Here is a 21929-nt window from a genome sequence, read left to right as displayed (position 1 = left end):
GCACGAGTACATTAGTGTTCCTCCACTAGTACCATCAAGGGTGATTCATCATAGCTAAGCATGCTATAAATATATTACATTTTTAATAATAAATATTTCATTATCATTTACATAGCAATCAATATTATTGTACTAGATTTAATGATAATTTAAACAAAATTGAGCACACAGGTCATTCTTACAATATGAACAAAATTTCATAAAATCATAAATTAGATGTATGTGGTATTATAACGAAAAAATAAATGTATTTGGTCAAGAAGAAACAAAATATTATTGTAGCAAAAGAATATAAGTACTCGCCTCAATCACTAATGATTCTAAACGTTCTTTTCACATATCTCCAATAAGAAACCTAAAGTCAAATGCATACAGAATTATCATTAACTTATTATGTATTAATCTTATTATTAGAAGAAAATTTACCTTTATTTGACCATTTGATGTATCATGTAATATTAATTATTTTATTATTTATCCTAATTGTTATCTTCCTTTAATTATTATTTTTTTTACAAAATATTGTCAATAAAGTAGGTTCTCCTAATTTAATTTTCTAGTTACTTCATGTAATCTATATATTTCGTACTAGATTTATAAAAAGATATATATTTATATTAAGAAACATTTATTATTAATTAAACAATTAAAACCTAAATAAAATCAAAACCCTAACTGTTCTTACAAGGAAACTTCTACTTTATTTTATTTTATTTTTTTAACTTAAAACTTGATTCAATTACATTTTACAATTAATAATTTATAATTTATAAATTTATAAACATGTATATCTTACCTCACAGTTTGCTCTTCTTACCCCTCCTGCACACACACACTTCTCCTCCGTTCCGGTCACTACTCAACAAACATTCGGTGCCTCTCACTTCTCCCCGCTCAACAGAGACGCCCCTTCCTCCTTCGGCATCTTCTTCTCTCAAATTAGGGCACAAGTGCTTCGCACGCAGTGCAGAGACGCCCCTTCCTCCTTCGGCATCTTCTTCTCACAAATTAGGGCACAAGTGCTTCGCACGTCTCAACTCCCGTCTACCTTCAGTAACAGCTCGATGCATCAAGGAAATGTGACGATCCTCATCTTCCTTTGATTATAAAGCAATCGAACACTGCGCCACTTCTTCGGGTACCTTACTCCTCCATCTCCTCCTTACTTTGCTCTCTGATCGACTTCTCATCTGATACACGATTTATAGCACGAATTCCCCTCTTCGACTTCCGACCCATTTCATTTCTTCTCTGCTCTGATTGCCTGCTTCCTCTCCTTCAACTCTTGATGTTCGACTCCTCATTTCTTTTTCTCATTTAATTCTTCGTTTCCCATTCCCAAGGTAACAGAAACGAGAATGTTACAAGAAATCTGAACAAATCAGCAAATCTGAAATAGCAAGGAAAGAAATTGGTATAAAGCACCCCAAATTATCAACTAAAGCAATAGCCTCAAATCTAAAATAATAAGATCAGTAGAAATTTGAAGCAATCAATTAAAATTCGATAACAGCAAATGAAAGCAAATGGTGTAAACACAAAAAATTTTCAACCAATGCAGTAGCCAACAATATTGCCACGAAATTATAAAATTTTCAACTGTCAAATTCTCTGAACTGCATTATAAAGCACTGCAGGTATTACAGGTATAAGAAAAGAGATTGCATTATAAACTGACATACGAACTACATTATAAAGCATTACAGGTATTGCCACCAACTTATAAAATTTTTATTTATACCAAATGTAAATATCAAACTACCAAGCAACTATAACAGCAACCACAAAGTATGTAGTCAAGCTTTTGGTGAGAACGTAAGTAACAATTACCCACAACGAGTGTAAAGGCCATCCAAGCTACTCCGTTCTCATTGGATGAGAAATATCACAATTGAACTTTCATATTTACATAAAAACAGCCAAAGCCATTTCATGCAATATGTATGCAAATGTTTGAGCCGTATCAAACTAGAAAAGAAGCACAAGCAGCCATAGACATTTCAAAAGAGGTACCAAGCAGCCAAAGTCATTTCCCTTATGTATTTTCACGAAACAAACTAACAAAACAACAACTATGAGTTAAAAGTTGGTCGATTACATTGAGATTATAAATAAAAGGAAGTGTAACTTACGCATATCAAAAAAATCTGCACTTTGGAGTGTCCAAGATAAGGTTCCGACTGTAGCTATCAAACTTCTTCTCAAAGTTCATCAAGAATATGAATTTATCTATTTTCATATTTTGTGATTTGTAGATAGATTGGAACTGTGTGCTATGTATGTAAATATTCCCATCTTTTACGCTTGCAAAATGAATGACTGAAGCAAATCAACTTGTGCATTAGCATTCTTTTGAAAGAACTTTCAGACTATTTCTTCGTAGTCCAATATAAATACATAAGCATATTTCATAAGAACTGTGTGCAATCTATGTAAAATTCAAAATAGCAAATAGTACTCCAATGCAAATACGTAAGAACTGTATTATATCTATGTAACAAACTACGGGCATAGATAAATATCTGCAATGTAATTACAGCAATGACCAAATTATTCTTATGCATTCACATATCTAACACTGTCAAAAAAGAAAAGAGTTTATATTTACCTATATAACACGCATACCACACATTTCTTATGTATTTACCTATATAACACTCAAACTGAAATTTAAGGTCATAGAACCTTCGAGTGTCTCAAATTTGCGTGATATGCATGTGAATATCGAATATCAATCCATGTATATAGCAGGTCATTGCCAAATTCCAAAAAAAATGTACAAGATAGCCCCAATAGCTATCAAATTAATATCCCAGAAGGTCAGAAAAAAAACAATGACATCTTATCATTCAAGTACATTGATGTATCGTTCCAAATTATTGCCATCACAACACAAGCAAACATCAGCTTAAATATGACAGTCCAATAATAAAAAAAGTGCCCAACATTTGCAACTTATATGATGGAATCCATAAATGTTTAATGAAAGAAAAAGAAAAAGGCTCTCAACGAACGACTAATTGCAACCACCCATGCAAAGTGGAATAAATTATAGTTCACAATGCATAATAGATTTGATTACACTTGCTAGTACATCCAACCACATAATATTAATCAAATATTAACTAAAGCATCTGTGATATGCACTCATAACTCAACCATCTCATCAACACTTTCCCCATCACCTACTCAAGGGTTGATACTTTCCTTATCAGTATCCATCAATGATTAGCCCAAGCGGTATTCATATGCTTCAAAAGGCACTGATTCGTTTTCTTCTCCACTTTCAAAATAAACGCCAAAATATGAAGGATGGCGATGTATGTAATTATGAATTGTCATTATCGCATCAACAATTTTAACATATTTTTTAAATGAGTATATTAGCATATTTCGTAGAATAACTCAAATTTTCTTCCAAACTCCAAAAGCTCCCGCAATCACGCCCCTTGATGAAGAACGTCGCTTATTAAAAAATACTTTTCTTCCTCGCACTACTTGACTTGTCCTTTCGAAGACTGCAATGTGATATGTTGTGTTTAAAAATGGTTTTAGAAATCCCCATTGTAATGGATATTCAACATCCATTAAATAGTATTTTCCTGTTAGAACAGTCAATCTTGATTACTACATGAAACATTAATAGAGGTTTAATAAAGAGTTATCCAATCTCGAGGCGACAAGGGAAAGTTATGCATACGAGATCGTGTTGCAAACTCGAAAATTCGGCTATCGAGCACTCCCTTCCCAACCAGCCATGACGAAGTTGAAACATAAACTAAAGTCGCAGATTGTCATTACATTCTGGGTAGGTGAACGATAACGACCTATATATGTGACTTTATCAGCATTTGACATATGTGCATGAATATGTGTCCCATTAATAGCACCAATACAATCCTATCTCAAAAAGAAAACTATTTTAAATGAAAGAGTTATTCTTATTTTTGAAGAGAATAAAAAGATTTCACTATACCTTGAAGTATGACATATACTGGTGATCACATGATATTTCTCTCAGGATGGTTTGTAAAGTTTGAGCTTCAGACTTTGTAACTTCACCAGAAAAACTTATCAAGACATTCAAACTAATAGAGAAATATCTACTTACCATTTCGGTTGAATGTTCAAAATCACTTGCATGCGGACCTTATAGATTTATTATGCAATAAAATGTAAGTTGTTTATTGTAAGTTGTTATGGCCAATACCTCCTTAAAAGTCATTCTAGAAGAGCCACGAAGACCATGACTACTGTTCATTTCATTTAAAAGATCAATACAGATTACTTGGCTCATACTTCGAAACATATTATGAAATCTCCCTGGATGTCCCCCAAGAAGTTCATTTACCCATTTGTCCCCCGTAAATGTCGATGTCGTACATAGAGTTCGATAGATGTATGATTCATATGTATAATTCATAGTATGCAGTCAACACACATACAGCTGTTGTAATGATTTTTTTGCGATGTTCTCTATCATTGGGATTCATAGCTGCAAAACATGTTAGACAGTATGCAGTCAACACACATACAGCTGTTGTAATGACTTTTTTGCGATGTTCTCTATGTACTCTATCATTGGGATCCATAGCTGCAAAACATGTTAGATCATCAAAAGGTAGAACATGAAGAAGAAAAATTAATGGTATCAAAAGAGATTACACATCACAAGTGCTAACATCAAAATAAATGTTGTGTCAAAAAATTTCACAAAATGAAATTATATCAAAAACACATAGAAATAGGTTTAATCAGACATTGCGATTTTCGTAAAAGAAGCGTAAGTAATGAACCCTCATGTGTCGTGGACGTGAAAATATCTCTCTTGACAGGATCTTCAATTAGGTTCAATTATTAGAGATATAAAATAATATCATCATAAATTTCTAGTATCTATTCAAATTTTTATTATATCAGGAATTGATGAAGATTGTTGTGTAGTGGTAGCCTCATAAGATAAGTTCATACATGTTGTAACTAGCTCGAATATTTGGATTCTTAAGAATGAAGAACCAATTTTTTCATTATAAGTTGCCCTTGCTTTTAAAGAAAGTGGTGTTATTGCATTACTAGATTCACTAAGATCAAACCTGACAATGTCGTGATCTTTGAGTATGATCGATCAAGCTCCCTCAAGGCTCTTGCGAACCTTGAGGAGTCCAATAATGTTCACCAGTTGCAGCAACCCCACAAAATATAACATCAAGCTTCTCCTCTAGCTCTGGTTCAATACCACAAAACCTTAATTTCTTAGCATTTGACACTACCAGTCATTCATATAATCAGAAGGGCTTATGTCTAATAAGTGTATGCGCAAAGAAAAATGTAAATACAAATGTCATAAAAAAGATTTTACTACTAATTTCTCCTTCCACCATTTTGTTGATGCATCTATGGTGTTTTTAGTTGGACCCCAACCAAGTTCAGTGGATATTCTTTTGAGCTCTTTCCAAATATGTCAATCCTTTTTTAATTAGTCTCATTTATTCTTTAATTGAGTGCGGTCATAGACTTCCCTGGTTTTCTCTTGAAAGTTTTTAGTAATGTTATGTCAACCTTCTTTGTTGAAATGTGTGGTTGGCATATTTTCTAATTCAAACTTATTCATACAGATATCACAAAAAAAAAAAAATATTATTGTTTCTTTGTCTCATATAGCAGACGACGTGTCATTTCTTGTGTAGCCTATTTGCATTTCTAAAGTCATAATTCCATAAGGAGAGCAAATTGATGATTACCGAGAACATGTTGCAAGCAAAAGCCATACAAACATTATGAACACATTTTGACACATGCGGTGATAACAAAGGACAAACAAAACTCTTAAGTGTTTTGATCAATCTCACCATTTTGACACATGCAGTGATAACAAAGGACAAACAAAACACTTAGGTGTTTTGATCAATCTCATCAAAGGACTCACAAAAAACCAACAAACATAACTCTCTTATGGAATTTTTTCCCTCGCAGGGATAAAAATAGCACCCGAGAAGATCGATCAATTCTCTCTACTCCAACAAAAAAACACATCAAAACATGTGATTTCTCCATCCATTAGATTAGTGCATCAATTCTTTATAAGGTAATAATCAAACAATGAATAACACTTTTGCATAAGGTACTAATCATCTGAGCAGCCTTGTATAAGGCACTAATCAAAGAGTGAATAAAGTTTGCATAAGGTACTAATCATCTGAGCAGCCTTGTAAGCACTAATCAAAGAGTGAATAAAACTTTTGCATAACAAAATAATCCATCTCATCCGCACTAAAGTAAAACGTTATTGACAATTTCTTGTAAAGTAATAACCAATCCAGAACCCCACATTATATCATTATTATATAAATCATTCGATCGGCTAATGAAACACATATGCATGCTCAATAAAAATATACCATAACTTCTTTCTTTTAAACAAAAGGGTTTATAACCACCATTTTTATAAAACCAGAAAAACTCATTGGTTCAAGTGTTATAACCGTGAAAGCATCATGATCAAAGAGATTTGTATAGAAATGTGTTCTGATTTGAGCATTATGCATAAAAATATACAAGAATCAAACTATAGAAAAATAAATATCATTTCTTCTTTCCCTTTTCTCCCCCATAAAATCATATTCAAGATGAAAAACACAAATAGGACCTTCCACTGTTCACAAAATTGCAAAAGGAATGCAAAATAGATCCCCACATTACAACACCTCAAAAGGAATGGGAAAGAGGAATAGATATTATGGCAAATGTATTTCTAAATGAAGTTAAACGGGAGAGAAGAAAAATGGAAGAGAAGTGAAATAAGTGAGAAGAAGAATGTCGGAGAAGATAATGGTGAGATGAGAAGGACGGCGCAAAAGTTACCAGACGAGCAGAGAAGGTGATACAAGGGATCACTAGGGCTCGTGAGCTCGGGAAGAGGAGAAGCCGCAGAGGAGAAATCGGGAGCGCTCTCAGTGGGAGCTAGGGCCTGATTCGGCTAGGGGCAGAAAAGGAGATTGATATTAGCGAATGGTGAAATGCACTGTCCAACCCGCAATTGCTATTGTATAGTAATCAATAATGTCGTTCGCGACTAGCCGATGGAAACACAAAAAACAAATCAATTTAAATGCGGTTTTACAAGCCCAGTCAAATGCACCCATAATTCGAGCATTTCAAGCAACTTTATTACACCTAAAGTAATCTAAGAAACTCACTATTCTCATGTCATCCCTCTCCACAAATTAGGTATTTATAGAATAATAACACTAACTACAATAATAGTTTAAACGCTAATTATAGAGCACTAACAAATTACAATTTTTGCGGAGCCAAGATACCGCTGGTTCATAAATGCCATAATATTATGCCTTTAATACAAGGGGAATTTCAACTATTTGGTCGTGTAGGCCCCTCTAACTGGACAATCACCTCTATCACTAAAATTGAAGGACAGGATCTTTTAGTCTATTGATTTTCACAGATAAGCATAAATTTAAAAGACATTTCAGATCTCAGTGTATAGCATAGGGTAAAAACCCAATAAGCAAGTAGTGCATTTTTTCAAGGAAAGTAACAAGAAAACTACCAAAAATGTTGAGCTTAATTTGATGAATGTGAGAACTGTTTAGTCCACCAGATACAGTAAAGAGCTGCAGTTTTTTATTAGTCAAGAATAAAGTTAACCCTACAACTTTGGAACACCCACGACATCTTAATAACAGTGGTATATATTTGCTTTCTAAAAGAAACTACATTGTATTAGAAAAATTGAATAAAAGTTTGTTAAGGCCATTATAATATTGGTTCATAAGCATTTACAGAGAGAAGAATAATTACCAAAAGAAGCAAGCATTTCATTCCCCTAACAAGTAATTGTTTTGACATACCAGTCTGCTGGTTTCTTCGGGTTTAGGAATAAAGTCTTCTCTTCCATTTACTAGATCCATGTATAGAGGCGGGAGTTGTTCAACCAAAGGCAGAACTTGCTTCATAAACGGAGGACTAAGAGATTCTAACTGTTTCATGGCTATTTCAGCCTAAAATAAATAATGCATCACATATTAAATCAAGAATAGCCAAAATTTAATTGTGATAAAAAATATCACTGAAAGCATAAATGCAGGAAATGCATTTCTTACCCCACGACGGATACTGGGAGATGATGTGAGCTGGGTTAGGAGTGGACCAAAACTCTGAGTCATTGGTACAATAACCGGAGAAAACAGAGGTATTGCTAGGCTTGCTTTCTGAAATACAAAAATTGAAAAAAGTTCAATAAAAAAAAAAAATCTTCGTCAAGGAGATGCATGTTCAGTGAGGATAACAAAGAAAAAAGAACTGGGGGAAGTAGAAACCATAATAAAACAAGAAACAAACTATATCAGAAGCCAGAAACTTCTTTTTTTTTACTTTTACCTTTGAAATTGTTCATCAGAGCAATTAAAGGGATGGACATATATTCTTAATAGTAAGGGTAATGAAAGAATAGAGAAACTACATCATATACAAGGGCACAGCATTGACCGTAATCACCCTGAGCAGTATCAGTTCCCAAAAACTAAAATTCACTTGTATAAGTTCCGTTAAAAAGGACAGTAAGCATTAAATTTTGATAAAGAAGCACTATACAGATCAAAGCTAACTAGCTCGCAGCAAAACACCCAATACCAAGAGCACAGCTAACAGAGGAATCATTGAGTAGAACTCAATGCAAGTTTTTAATCCCCAGCATTTTTTAATATGACTGGAATAAACACGATCAAATGGAGATCAATAAACACACTACAATGAGGAAATTGCCATTGCCATTGAACTTAGTGCAACGTCTATATGCCTATATAAACTATAAAATACCACAAATCAGAACATTAAATCTAATCTTTAAGCTTCAGAATTCTTTTTTACCTTAAAATAGTGATGTATGATTGTTAGAGATCTAGAATTATAGGCGAAACTTGGGATAAGATGTAAAATGAAAGCATACAATAATTCACAACTCACAGCTTACGAACAGTTAACCAGAAAATTGTCATTTTTTATGAAAAAACATCAAACATTCTTGTTTTATTTCATATGATAATTTAATAGTTATCAAAATTCTGAAATTCTCAATAAAAATTAGTGGCCAAACCTAAACTTTAGCAATAGTCAATTTAAAGCATCAAAAAGAAAATCCTAAACATTTCACACCTGACAAAATTCCAACGCACAAAAACAATAAAAGACTAATCAAATCAAGCCCAAGGATTCAAATCACCTAAAGAAGTAGCTAGGCCTCATCCAAATTTAAAGAGAATCACACCCGAAAGTAGCTGTTGACATCTACAGCACTCGAACAGTGAACATCCAACAAGCTCAGAAAAATAGAGAAATATGAAAAAATTATTTCAATACCGAATGATTAATTATTTTGTGTGTGTCATTGGGTCCTATTCATAAACTAAGACGGAATCAAAATAAAAAATCGCACAAATTTTATATCGCACAAAATTTATCAAGGTCAGCTTGAAAATAGCAAGTTCAATTCCTTATGAATTTTAGCAACATAAATCCATTAAAAAAATAATTTCAGAATTACTTAAGGACCCAATTAGAAAGTTACACCAATCATATGAATAGAGAGACAATGAGGGAGTAGATTGTGGGGTCATAGTAAGGAGGTCATTATGTGCCGGTAACAGGGACAGGGTTGTAAGAATATAGAAGATTACAAGAGCAACAATTTCAAGTGTTGCAATATGAAATGAGGTAATAAATAAATAAGAATATGACAAGAATGTGGTTATAAACAACATATTAGTAAAAAAGGAAAGTAAAGATGATTGCATGAATACAAGACAACAACATAATAGAAGAAAAGCAACGAGTAGGTAGGTAAGTCAAAAAATTAAGTGAAACAACCTATCATCAATGCGAGATGTAATAGCTGCGGGTACACTTTAGCTGATTAAATATTTCTCCAATGCCCATTCTAGCATCCTATGTATCAAAATATAATAGATGACAAACTCAATTATTCAAATGCACCCAAAATAATACATAATATGTTACTTTAAATTACATAGATCTATTAAAATTAATTGCTTAGACTAAGCATAAACAATACAAAATATTTCATTTATATAACTATATAGTATCTAAAATATATCAAAATTCTTAATCAAAGTCTAAATTTCATTAGATACCTCATATTAGTACCCTTTTGTCTTGTAGCAGTTATACAACAAAATATGATTATATAAACGAACCTGATTCTTACTCGGTTCAACTCTAAATTTTTCTTGTTCTGAATTAAATTTAACATAATATCTAATGAGTAAAAAAGCTTAGTAGAAAAAAAAATTGTAATATAGAATTCATTGCATGAAATATCACTTGAACAAAAATTGATCTAACAATAAATAAAACATTTTCTTAAAAGCAAACTTTTAAGAGAATATTAAAAGTCACAGTGTTATAAATACTATTTATAACAAGAGTGATGCTAGTTTATTTTTTGATAAAATTTACTTTTGCATTTCAAAAATTACTTAGCATAGTAAAAATTATTGTTTCATAGTTTTAGATCATATCTTATATGTGAGACTAAGTTACAAGGGCTCACATGTATCGCCCTACATGTACAAAAGTCATAAGCATGGTATTTTGAGGACCCTTTTACCTTCAAAGCCACTCACCTTTGTTGCCTATTTATACAACTTTCATATTCATATATGAGCTCACCTTTGTCGCCTTATTTGTACATATTATCACATTTTTTACCCTATCTATACAGGTATTATAAACTTATTATCGCCAACATATCCCCCATAACATAATATTTCTTAAACTTATTACATTTTTATCATTAAATGTTTAAAAAAATGTGATTTATTTTAGAATAAACTGAGGAATTGTAGATGCAAATGACGTTTTGTTTAAAACTGTCACAAATTAATAAAATTTTTATATAACGATAATACATATGATTGAGAGCTTGTATTACCCAAATTTATGTATGGCCATTTAAACATATGTTATAGACATGCCTTTACAATGTAAGGGATTTTTACACCATTGCACCGATCAGTCAAATTTACATATAAATGAGCATGCAAAGTATTAATGATATTTTTATTTATTGTATTAAAATTGGCATATTTTACTCCAGTGATGATTTACCACTTCAAATCAAATACGCCAAAACTTCTTTCATTTGTAAAGAATAAAAAAATGACAAATTGTTCCCTTAAAAAATGACAAATTGTTAATTAATATCATTTCATTCTTATAACTTAATTTCAAATCAACTTAACCTCCAAATACACTACTAACCCAAAATGACTTCCCATAAAAGCACTAAAACCTACCACTCCAATTTGAATTGATTTGTCAGAGAACATACCAAAAATCTAAATTTTAAATTAAAAACCTAGCTTCTTACCTTACCTTCCTCTTCTTCTCCTTCTCTCTTTCTCTTCTTCTTCTTCTTCTTCTTCTTCCTTAACTATTTCCATCCTTTTCTCCCAGCCTGCTCTTTTTATGCCTCTAGGAGCTCACGGGAATGCAATTTAGGGTAACATTGAAGGCTATGGCTAAGTTTATACTACGTAAACTTATTGGTATAATTAATTAATAATGTATATAAATATATTGTTCCCTTATTTAGTCTTCGTCCTTACTTAAAGCATGTTAATGCATGTAAGTAAAGTGGAAAACACATAAAATCCACTTCCAGATAAATGGCTGAATAGTAACTTTAATAAAAAAATTATGAAAATTTTATTCAAAAGAAAACTAAATTCATAACTTCCTCATTTTTTAGAATCAGCATATATTACTATCGATCAAAATAATTGTTTTGAAGGGTAGAATTGACGTGGGGCTATGGGGGCCGGCTTGTTCTCCCATGCTCCCCTTTCCTTTCCTTTTCCTCCGATTCCCGGGCTATGGGGGCCGGCTTGTTCTCCCATGCTCCCCCTTCCTTTCCTTTTCCTCCGATTCCCTCTTTCCTTTTCCCCTCTTTCCTTCCTAGCACTTTCCAATTTTGAATTTCTATTATTTGTAATTAGTCTTTGCCTATTCTGAATTCTTCCTATTATAAATATTGCCTAAATTATGAATTCTTATTTTCTTATTCTATTTCTTATTTTAAAACATCGTCTAAAATAAATTTTAAGCCTCATTATAAATAACAGGTGGTATGCTTAGACTTTCTCAATTTTCGAGTAAAGTGATTTCTGAATTTAGATTACCGATGTCGGCATTGTTCCCTTCAAGGATTGTACCGGAAGGCAAGGAAGTGCTCCGGTTGTCTTTCGTCTTATGTGGTGACCATCTCCAAGGGTCTACGTGGCTTAACCGCTTTCTATGCTGGTAATGTAATTTTATGTGTTTATAGTTGCTACTCCTAGTGATGTAGGTATTACTATTTTTAAAATATATTTTCTAATTATTGGTTTCAAAAGTTAACTAGAATAAAAATGCAAGTGCACATATCGTTCAAGTGATATAAAACTTTCTTTTAGTCCCAAGTATCGATCCTACGGGGAAAGAAAAACTCTATTTACAACTTGATAAAATTTTACTTAAACTGTAGGTAATTTATCTAGGAATTAAGATTTATGTGTAAAAAAGTGTACTTATACCTACTAATTCTATTTCTAAACTTAAAGAAAATGCTAAGTGTTTCTAAACTAGCTTACGTAGAAGAATTCAAATTATATGGAAGTACTTCCCCTTGCAATGAGATTATAATCAGTGTAGAAATCAAATGTTTATAAATTTAAATGTAGTTTTGTGACAAATAGGAGCATACCACCCTACAGTTAAGACATTGGCTAACCTATAGTTAAGTTCCTAAATCCTTAGTTATGTTGGGTAGATTCTAGCCTACCATCCTAAAGTACCCACGTAAGCCCTCAATTTGGGTAACCAAACTTTAAGATCCAAACCCTAAATCAAATTGGTTAAGGTTCTATCTGTCACCCTAAAATCACCAATTTACACACGTTAAAACTTATCTCTCTATCTATTTACACTCACATTAAGATTACATTTTCTTCATCCTAAAGGTTAGTCTGATATTTACTAATTGAGGAAAAGTATAGCCCTCCCAGGTCAATGCATTTTCACAATATAGTTTAGCATATGAATTGGCCAAATTGCATAAGTAATTTAAGCATGAAGTAATATACCATCACAATGTTGAAATAAAAGCAATTCTAAACAATTCTAATCCTATACATGATTATTTCTCATTATAAGCAGAAAGACAAAAAAAATTACTCAGGTTTCATAGGAAAAATACAACAACACATGGATTTATATTTAAAATCAGACTTACACAATAAAATTTAACAATACTCAAACAAAAATACAAAACACTTATCTCAAACTCCTCACCAAGCAAATCTTCTGAAGTCCTTTTAAGAGTTCTCAGACCCTTTTAAACCCTGTCACCCTAAAATCACCAATTTACACACGTTAAAATTTATCTCTCTATCTATTTACACTCACATTAAGAGAGCTCCATCCTAAAGGTTAGTCTGATATTTACTAATTGAGGAAAAGTATAGCCCTCCCAGGTCAATGCATTTTCACAATATAGTTTAGCATATGAATTGGCCAAATTGCATAAGTAATTTAAGCATGAAGTAATATACCATCACAATGTTGAAATAAAAGCAATTCTAAACAATTCTAATCCTATACATGATTATTTCTCATTATAAGCAGAAAGACAAAGAAAATTACTCAGGTTTCATAGGAAAAATACAACAACACATGGATTTATATTTAAAATCAGACTTACACTATAAAATTTAACAATACTCAAACATAAGACAAAGCACTTATCTCAAACTCCTCACCAAGCAAATTTTCTGAAGTTCCTTTTAAGAGTTCTCAGACCCTTTTAAACCCCTCACTTTTTCTCTTCTCTTGCACTCCAAACTCTTCAAAATCTTCACCCCTGGCGTCCTCTGCTTCCTCCTCACTTGAAGAGACACCCCATTTCGAAAATCCGTCCAAAAAGCTTAAAAAGGCGTCAATTCGATTTCTGGCCCGTGGCGCCTAGGCACCAGCCTTCTAGAAACATGAAGTAATTGCCTAGCGCCCAGACGCCAAGTCAAAATTTTCTTCTTAGCTCCATTTTCAATTACTTAACCTTTTGTGTCTGTAATAAAAAATACAAAAATAACTTCTTTTAAAGTGCAATATCACTAAAAATAAGCATTAAATGTATATAAAAAGTAGCACATTTTCAAGTATGTCAAAATTCTCCAAACTTCACTATTACTTGTCATAAAGTAACTCCTATTTTGTAAACCATATGCTTTAACTTATGGTAGTGGGTTTCATTAAAGAATCCTATAGTTTTGCACATAAATGTGATAGTGTAACTTTAGAAAACTTTTTTATAACTCATGCTAAAGTTAGGGTATAAGAATATTTAGTAATCAAATTAGGAATTCTGATTTTCTATTAATTTAAAAAATAATTATAATTTGCTAGACATAGGAATCCTAGAAGAATTAAAAGATAAAATTATATCAGAACTCTATTAGTAAAAATTTGACTAATACATTTAAAATTAATAATAAGCTTAGAAGTATGACTAATACATTTAAAATTGATAATAAGCTTAGAAGTGTTGTCGGTCAACTTTTTGATGATTTGAAAATATGAAAATAATTTTGAAATTTAATTTAATATAAGAGGTATATAGTTTGGGTTTTGAAAGTAATATGTTTTAATTTTTGAAAAAAAATGAGACCAAATGGATCTCATTCGTCCAATAGTTTGCATAATCATGTCTGATACCGCGAATACTACACCCCCGAAAGATAAGTGTATACCTCGGTGATAGACTTAATCCTGCAAACTAAGAGATTTGTGACATCCGTTTGGCCTGCGAACCTTTTATATGTGACCGACAAGTTCTCCTATTTGATACAAAGATTAAATAGGGTTTATTTTACCTCAGTTCCAAATTCTCTATAGCGGCAAGCCCCTATAGTTAATTATATCTCAGATAACTGGGGTCACTTGAGAAAACTCTCGATAATGATCAGAGGTGCTATTCGATGCTATTCTTCAAGAATTCAAAGTTTAGCTTTTCACGGTAGGACGTGGAAAGACAAGTGAGAGTGACTCAAATAGAAATAAATATTTTTAGGAGCCAAAAGAAGGAAAGGTAGGGGATGTCACAGATCCCAAGGAGAAACCTCAGTGACTTCTCAAACTATTCTAATGTGTGGTTGAGTTTTAGAGATAAAGGTAGGGGATGTCACAGATCCCGAGGAGAAACCTCAGTGACTTCTCAAACTATTCTAATGTGTGGTCGAGTTTTAGAGATGATATTATTTAGGTGTTTAATCCTGCCAATTTTATTATTTGAGACTTACATTTGGATAATATTTGATTATGCAAATAGTCCGCAGAGATAAGAGAGTTTACATCGTAACGAACAACAACCTCAAAATCTAAAGCAAATTAGGACTTACACTGCACAATATTGTTGCACAGAGAGGGCATGAGGATTTACGTCGCGCTGGGCGAGCTATCTCGAAGTCCTATGGGTTGTTATTTAAACCAAGGAGAGAGTTTAGCTGGTGTAGACTTGTTTTGCTGTTGTTGAATGACGAGCACCTCAACTTGTAGTCTGCTCCAAGCTTCTTGCCGCACTGCCCACGAAGTTGCTCTAAACTCCTCGTCGAAGTAGCAGTCCTAAAGTCTAATGTTCAAAAGATTGTACCATGTGTGTTTCAAGGTTTTGATTTTGTTGTCATTATGGGGGAGTAAAAGTTGATTAGAGCGACACGGTTAGAATCTCAAGGTTCCCTCGTTCCGATATCACTATTTTTCTTTTAAACTTACTTAGCTTAAACGAGTTGTGAAACTCATTTAAACCGGGGAGATCTCGTTAGCAACTGTGAGACTCCCGTAAATTCAAAAGTGCGTGTTATGTTTATTTTTTAATTTTTATTATTTTTTGAAAATGTTGTTTAATTTTTTTTTATATGTTTTGTTTTGAAAATAACATTGTAATCAACACCTGCATAATGTGTTGGAACAAGAGTAAATCGCAATGATAAAACAACGACAAATAAAATGTACATGTGTACGTGACGTATCTGCTGCTGTTATCCCTGTTGCATGTTTAGCTCACAAAGCATATTATAATTCGTAGGGAATGTAAATAAATTGCAGAAAAAAAAGTAAGCAGCAGAACAAGTGGTAATAGCAGCTAGGAACTCCAAACCAGTGATCCTAGGGCTTCCTACAGTGCACAAGATCAACCCCAAACCGCCACCTACAGTGGTCCAAAACAGTGCAAAAAATCAGTCCAAACCGACACCTAAAGTGACTCCAAAACAGTGCACAAGATCAGCCCAAACTGGCACCTAAAGTGGCTCCAAAACAGTGCACATGATCGACCTAAATCAACACCTAAAGTGGCTTTGAAACAATGCAAAACAATGCACAAGATCAGCCCAAACCGGCACCTAAAGTGACTCCAAAACATTGCACAAGATCAACCCAAATCGGCACTTAAAGTGGCTCCAAAATAGTGCACAAGATCAGCCCAAACCGGCACTTAAAGCAGTTACCACACCTCCCTAAAATGATACAAAAACTGCAGCGAAACCAATCTAAACCAGCCCCAAAACAGTGACAAGACCTTCCTAAAAGGGTACATTTAAAGCTCCAAAAATTACAATAAAATTGGCCCAAACCAATGCCAAAAAAATGGGCATGCCAAAACTTTAAATGAGGCACCAAACCCTAAAATCAATGATGGATCGACGTCTGAAGGGCATATAAAGCTCCTAAAATCAGCTAGCAAGTCAATCTTTTAATCATGGGTAAAGTGATACATCCACAAATGGGTTAAAGCTCATAGTGTAAGATGTAAAAATTCCCAAGGAATTGTAAGCTGCATATGTAAATTCACCATTAAAGGATAAGAAGAGAAAAACATCTGATCAAACAACCAATCCTTTTTTTTTTTTTTCGCAAGCATGATAAGATTAAGATTCAACCATCTTTTCTTTTGTGATACGGTAAAAAAAATGTTAAATCTTTTCAGTATCCCAACGATAGATCCAATCAGCTGTAAAAAAAGTCCACAAAACCTCAAACAACCTGGCTTCAAAGCTTAACTAGGGACATCCGTCAAACCTGAATGCACAACTTTCTAGCAAAGGACAAAACATGAATAATTTTTATGAGGGAAACAGAAAAGAAACCTTTCTAACAAATTTATATATCAGCGTTGGAAAGATATTCTACAAAATTGTGCAAAAGTCCCTTTTTCACGTTTTGCCTCTACGCATAAATTCTCAGTTAAATTTGACAGTAAATCAAGTGCCACCATTTCCATCTTGAATATCTCCAACAACTCGAACAAACTTGAAAGTGTTGCCTTTATCAATGTATACTTTTAAAACAATGAAAATTTTTACAAGGAGGTAATTGAATATGTGCTTTATTGATTTCCACTAGTTGCAGCTACTTCCAAAATCTGGCTGAATTTTTCTTTTTCTTAATCAACCCACAAGCGGAAATGCCCAAAAAAAAAAAATTAAGTAGATATTCATTCAGTTTGAAGATAGTAAGAAGACTTAATTGAGTATAAAACATAGAACCTGAGAATATATTGATTCTGGAAAGGTTGAAATCTCAGCTTTCCCCAATTAATTTCTCATTTTGTTCTTCCAAATTTGAGTTTTCACAATTCCAGATTTCCTTTAGTAAACTTGCTGGCGGGAGCCGGGGAGCAGTTCAACGGTGAGGAAGCACCTACGGCAAAGAAACCGGAGGGAAAGGGATATGTTTGGCTTGAAATTCGGACGGGAAAAGAGCGTGAGATGAGGAGGCTAAGGCATAGTGAGTGTCGTTTCGCTCGGGGAAGGGCCGAACGAGAGCTTCGGTGGAGATGGAGAGCAAGTCGAGCGAGGGCTTCGGTCCAAGAGGAGGAGACGAGCCGAAGGATTCGGCTAGAGCATATGACGGACGGGGCGCGAGAGAGACGGAGCGAACGGGTGCTTCTCTGGGTAGAAGGATCGGCAAAGAGGGAGAGCGATGGGAGGGAAGAAGAGAGGAGGCGGGTCTGTGGTTTGTTCGGCGTGGGGAAGAAGCGCAGAGAGAAGAGCAGATGGGAGCAGGTGAGGGGCCGAATGAGGAGAGAAGAGGCAGAGGGCTTCGGTTTGTCTGGAAGGAGGAGGCGAAAGAGGGCTGGGTTTGATCGTGAGGAGGAGCAGGCGCGAGAGGAGAAGCGGTCTCGATTCGCAGAGCGGGTGAGGCAAGTGGGGAGTCGAATCGATCAGAGGAGGTCAAGAAGAAGGCGAGCGTGCGTGCCGGATCGAGAAGAAAGGAATTTCTTCGATCGAGTGAGAGGAGGAAGACGAACGTTTTTGTTCGCAGAAGAGGAGTGGGGGTCAAACAGAGGAGGAGCGGGTGATGCGAGCGGGAGAACCGAATGTCCGGGGAGGAGCCGAATGTCTGGAAGGCGAAGCCCGAGCAGGATTTCTATCCCTCAAATTCAAAATAACTGTTAAGCTTGCATTGGGCGGGGAATTAATAATTTCCTTAGGCATGAGAGTTTTATTTGGCATACAAGAGCTCCTAATTAAATTTCATTAAGGCTGATTAAATAATTCATTTAAAATTTGAAATTTGAAATTTGAAATCGTTTAACCTGTGTTAAGCTCGAGTCCAGCCCGAATTGCACTTGAGCTGAGCTCGAACCCGTGCCCCGTTAAATAAAAAAGGTGCATCGATTTTTGTGTCATTTGCTCATGCGCGGAACCATAGTGATATGTGTGTCCTTTCTAACTAAAATTGACGTTCCGAACGCGTTTGCGCGGTCCGTTTCGTCATCCGGGGTCGTCCAGACAACTTCGCCGACAGTCGGTCAAAAAAAGGTGTCAACTTTGTGTGTGGTGTAGCGAGTGTGTTGCTGAGTCACAAAGGGTTCACCTAAGGCCGTCTGATCCTGTAAGAACTCATTTTCGGGCCCTCTACATGTTGGTCCTTAGCCCTTGGAACTAAAAGTTGAGTGCTTGAAATTACTCATGCGAGTTCTTCACAAAAATGAGTCAAGAAGTGGCTCGAAGTTCTACGGGAGGTGGGCTCCATTACTAGTCCGCTAGGATGGTCAACAAGGAACTCCTAAGGCTAGATTTTGGGTTCTGGGAGTAGGAAACTAAGACCTCACTAAAAATGAGATCAACAAGTGTAGTTAAGTTTATTCCATTAATATGATTCAAGTGAAGTTAATTTTTAATTAGACATCTTCTCAAACTTCTCCCTACATATTTTCTTTTTATGTTCATTTTCGTTTTCTTTTTATCTTCTTTTTCTTTTCTTTCAGAATTTTTTTAATTTTTACTCTTTTATGTGAGGATTATTATATCTGGATATCATTTAATGATTTTGAACATCACTATTCTTCTCCTAAAGTTAAAAACTAAATCACATTTCTTTACTTGATAATGTGTATTAGTTTTAAAGATGATATTTCATAGAGTCTCAATTCTTTTTAAAGTGTAAATCTAAGATTTCTAGTATTACAAAAATATAATTTTTTCTACTATAAATTGTAAAAGCATATCCATATTCCTTTATACTAAATATCTTAACTCTAGAACTACATTTTATCACCAAAAAAAATTTAATTGAAGTCTACTATAGCATTCATAGAATCAAAAATATAGTTTCTAAAGATAACAACACATACCATAAGTTATTTAAAAATAATTTTAAAATGTATTCTATTGAGGACAAATAAAGCTTAGTTCTTAAAATTTTTTCTCCCTCCCTCAAAATTAAATTTTTAAATAGTTTAAAACATTTAATACAGAAATGTATGTAGGAAGAAAATTTTTCTAAATTATTTTCTATCAAGAGTCCTAAACATAAAAAGTATACAGATATAAACAGTTAAGACAGGTGTGCAACAGTAAATAAATCTCAATTAAACAAGTTATACCATGAAAAATTGCTAAGTAAAAGACCACTCTATTACACGAACAGGCATATATATGAATTAGAGCATAAAGGAAACAATAGTGCGATAAAAACAAAAAGTACAGAATCCACAAAGTAGTAGTAAAAAATAACACTAAGTCCAATACAACCAAATACCTATTAGTATGATAGCATAGTCATAAGCAGCAAGGAAAAATACGTAACACCCAAACTCATAATGAACTACTACTCCTCACCATCCTCATTACCATCATCATCTTCCTCCATAGGATTGCGCAGTTCAAACCTCAGATACTGTGGATAAGAAGGAAACTCCATAGTCTTATCTCCTTTAAGAAAGTTCACAAGAGAAGTATGGAAACCATCCTCGTAATCACTTTATCATCTGAGATAAGAGTCAAAGTGTTCCAAATGGTCTTCAATGTCCAGTACTTGACTCTGTACAACTGATAGATCATCTTGTAACTCATGTACACGATCAAGCACAGTGTCCATGCTAGTAGGAGGACAAGTAGAAGCACGAGAGGTAGAGGGACTAGAAGTAGAAGAAATGTCTGAAGATCTAGCCACAGATCCAGATACAACATGCTTTCCATATAGTTCCACATTAGCCTTACCGATAAGCTTTAGTGGCTGCAATAACTCTCCCCAAATCTCAAAACTAACTTCGGATGGTTGAAATAAAGTGAAGAAAAAAGAAGGGTATCTTGACCCTGCATAAGTACTGATTGTCACTAGTGGATCAAGAACCCATATATAATCAAGCCAACATCGATAAGTTTATATGTCTGAATACAATAATTCAATGTAACTCTTTCTTTCGTAACTTCACTTAGGTTTGTGGTGGGAAAGATTCTTGCTGATATAAAGTAATGCCAAGCCTAGATGGAGCATTGAGTTTGGAAAAAGAAAATTTTACCTTATGATCATTCTTAATCTTCCTAGATCCCCGTCCATCAGTCAAAATTAGAATAATCTCGTCGAGCTCCGAATCAATAGGATTGTAACCAGAATAGTAACACTCAGAAACATCCCCCAATGAGTAATAAGAATTAATACAGGCTAGAGTAAAATAAACTCTTTTCTCCCTAACTACCACAGATTCATCAGAAATCTCAGGGAGGTTAACATAAAATTCACGAACAAAAGAAATCACAGCAACAGTTGTGGCATAACAGAAAACTTCTCAGTGGCGATCAACTTTAAGGCTTTAAACAGCTCCACCGGCACTGATCAATGCTAGCTCCTGGATTAACTTCTTCAATACTAAATACTCATTATATCGCTCCTGAGCTTTAAGACTCACAAATTTCCTTTGATCAAAAACCTATTTTCCCTTTTCCCTCTTTGTTTTAGGAGCCATAGAAACTCAATAGATTCAATGATAAATCCAATATATATGTTGCATAGGCTTCCTAATGCAAATATATTGCAAAATAAACTTATTCCATGGATTTTCTTCTTCCCATTCTAAGGTTTCTCAAAAATTTCAAAATTTTCCAAATGTACATGAAATCCATGGCTAAAGATGAAAATTTTTAGATTAAAATGTAGATCTTACCCATAGTTAGGCTAAAAATTCTTAAGAATCGCAATGTAAGAGGAGGCCTATGAGAAGCGTCGGCGAAAATTAGAGTAGAGGAAGACGAGTCGTGAAGGAGAAATGGGGTTGAACCAATTTTTTTCCTGGCATAAGGGTGCTAGATGTTTTGGCGCCTACACGCCGGATTTGGCGCTTAGGCGCCCTGCTCTCTGAGTTAATGGCACTTAGGCGCCATGTTTTGGTGCCTAGGAGTTCAATTTTTAATTTTTAGAGAAAAGCACAGCACACCAAAGGTTTCCAAACCCTAATTTGTTCGATTCAACAACATTTTTGATAATTTATCATCTTTCGAACGTCTCCTAACTTTCATTTGCATAAACACTTCACACCTAAAGAAGAATAATCCAAGTAATTCAATCAACCTAAAGAC

The 21929-nt window shown here is 34.1% G+C and overlaps 1 protein-coding gene across 1 annotated transcript in view; it reads right to left on the bottom strand.

Annotated features, from left to right (window-relative positions):
• Positions 1-21929, bottom strand: part of LOC110032294 — a 54406-nt gene that overhangs the window by 6319 nt on the left and 26158 nt on the right. Inside the window, exons 7-8 of the mRNA XM_020735874.1 lie at positions 8121-8228; positions 7869-8018 (exon numbers count right to left, since the gene is read on the bottom strand). Of these exons, the coding sequence (XP_020591533.1) occupies positions 7869-8018; positions 8121-8228 (258 nt within the window). The remainder of the gene's footprint in view (positions 1-7868; positions 8019-8120; positions 8229-21929) is intronic.

The sequence above is a fragment of the Phalaenopsis equestris genome, unplaced genomic scaffold (assembly GCF_001263595.1).
Source record: "Phalaenopsis equestris unplaced genomic scaffold, ASM126359v1 Scaffold000910, whole genome shotgun sequence".
In the NCBI taxonomy this organism is placed as follows: Eukaryota; Viridiplantae; Streptophyta; class Magnoliopsida; order Asparagales; family Orchidaceae; genus Phalaenopsis; species Phalaenopsis equestris.
This window is presented reverse-complemented; position numbering and strand designations above follow the sequence as displayed.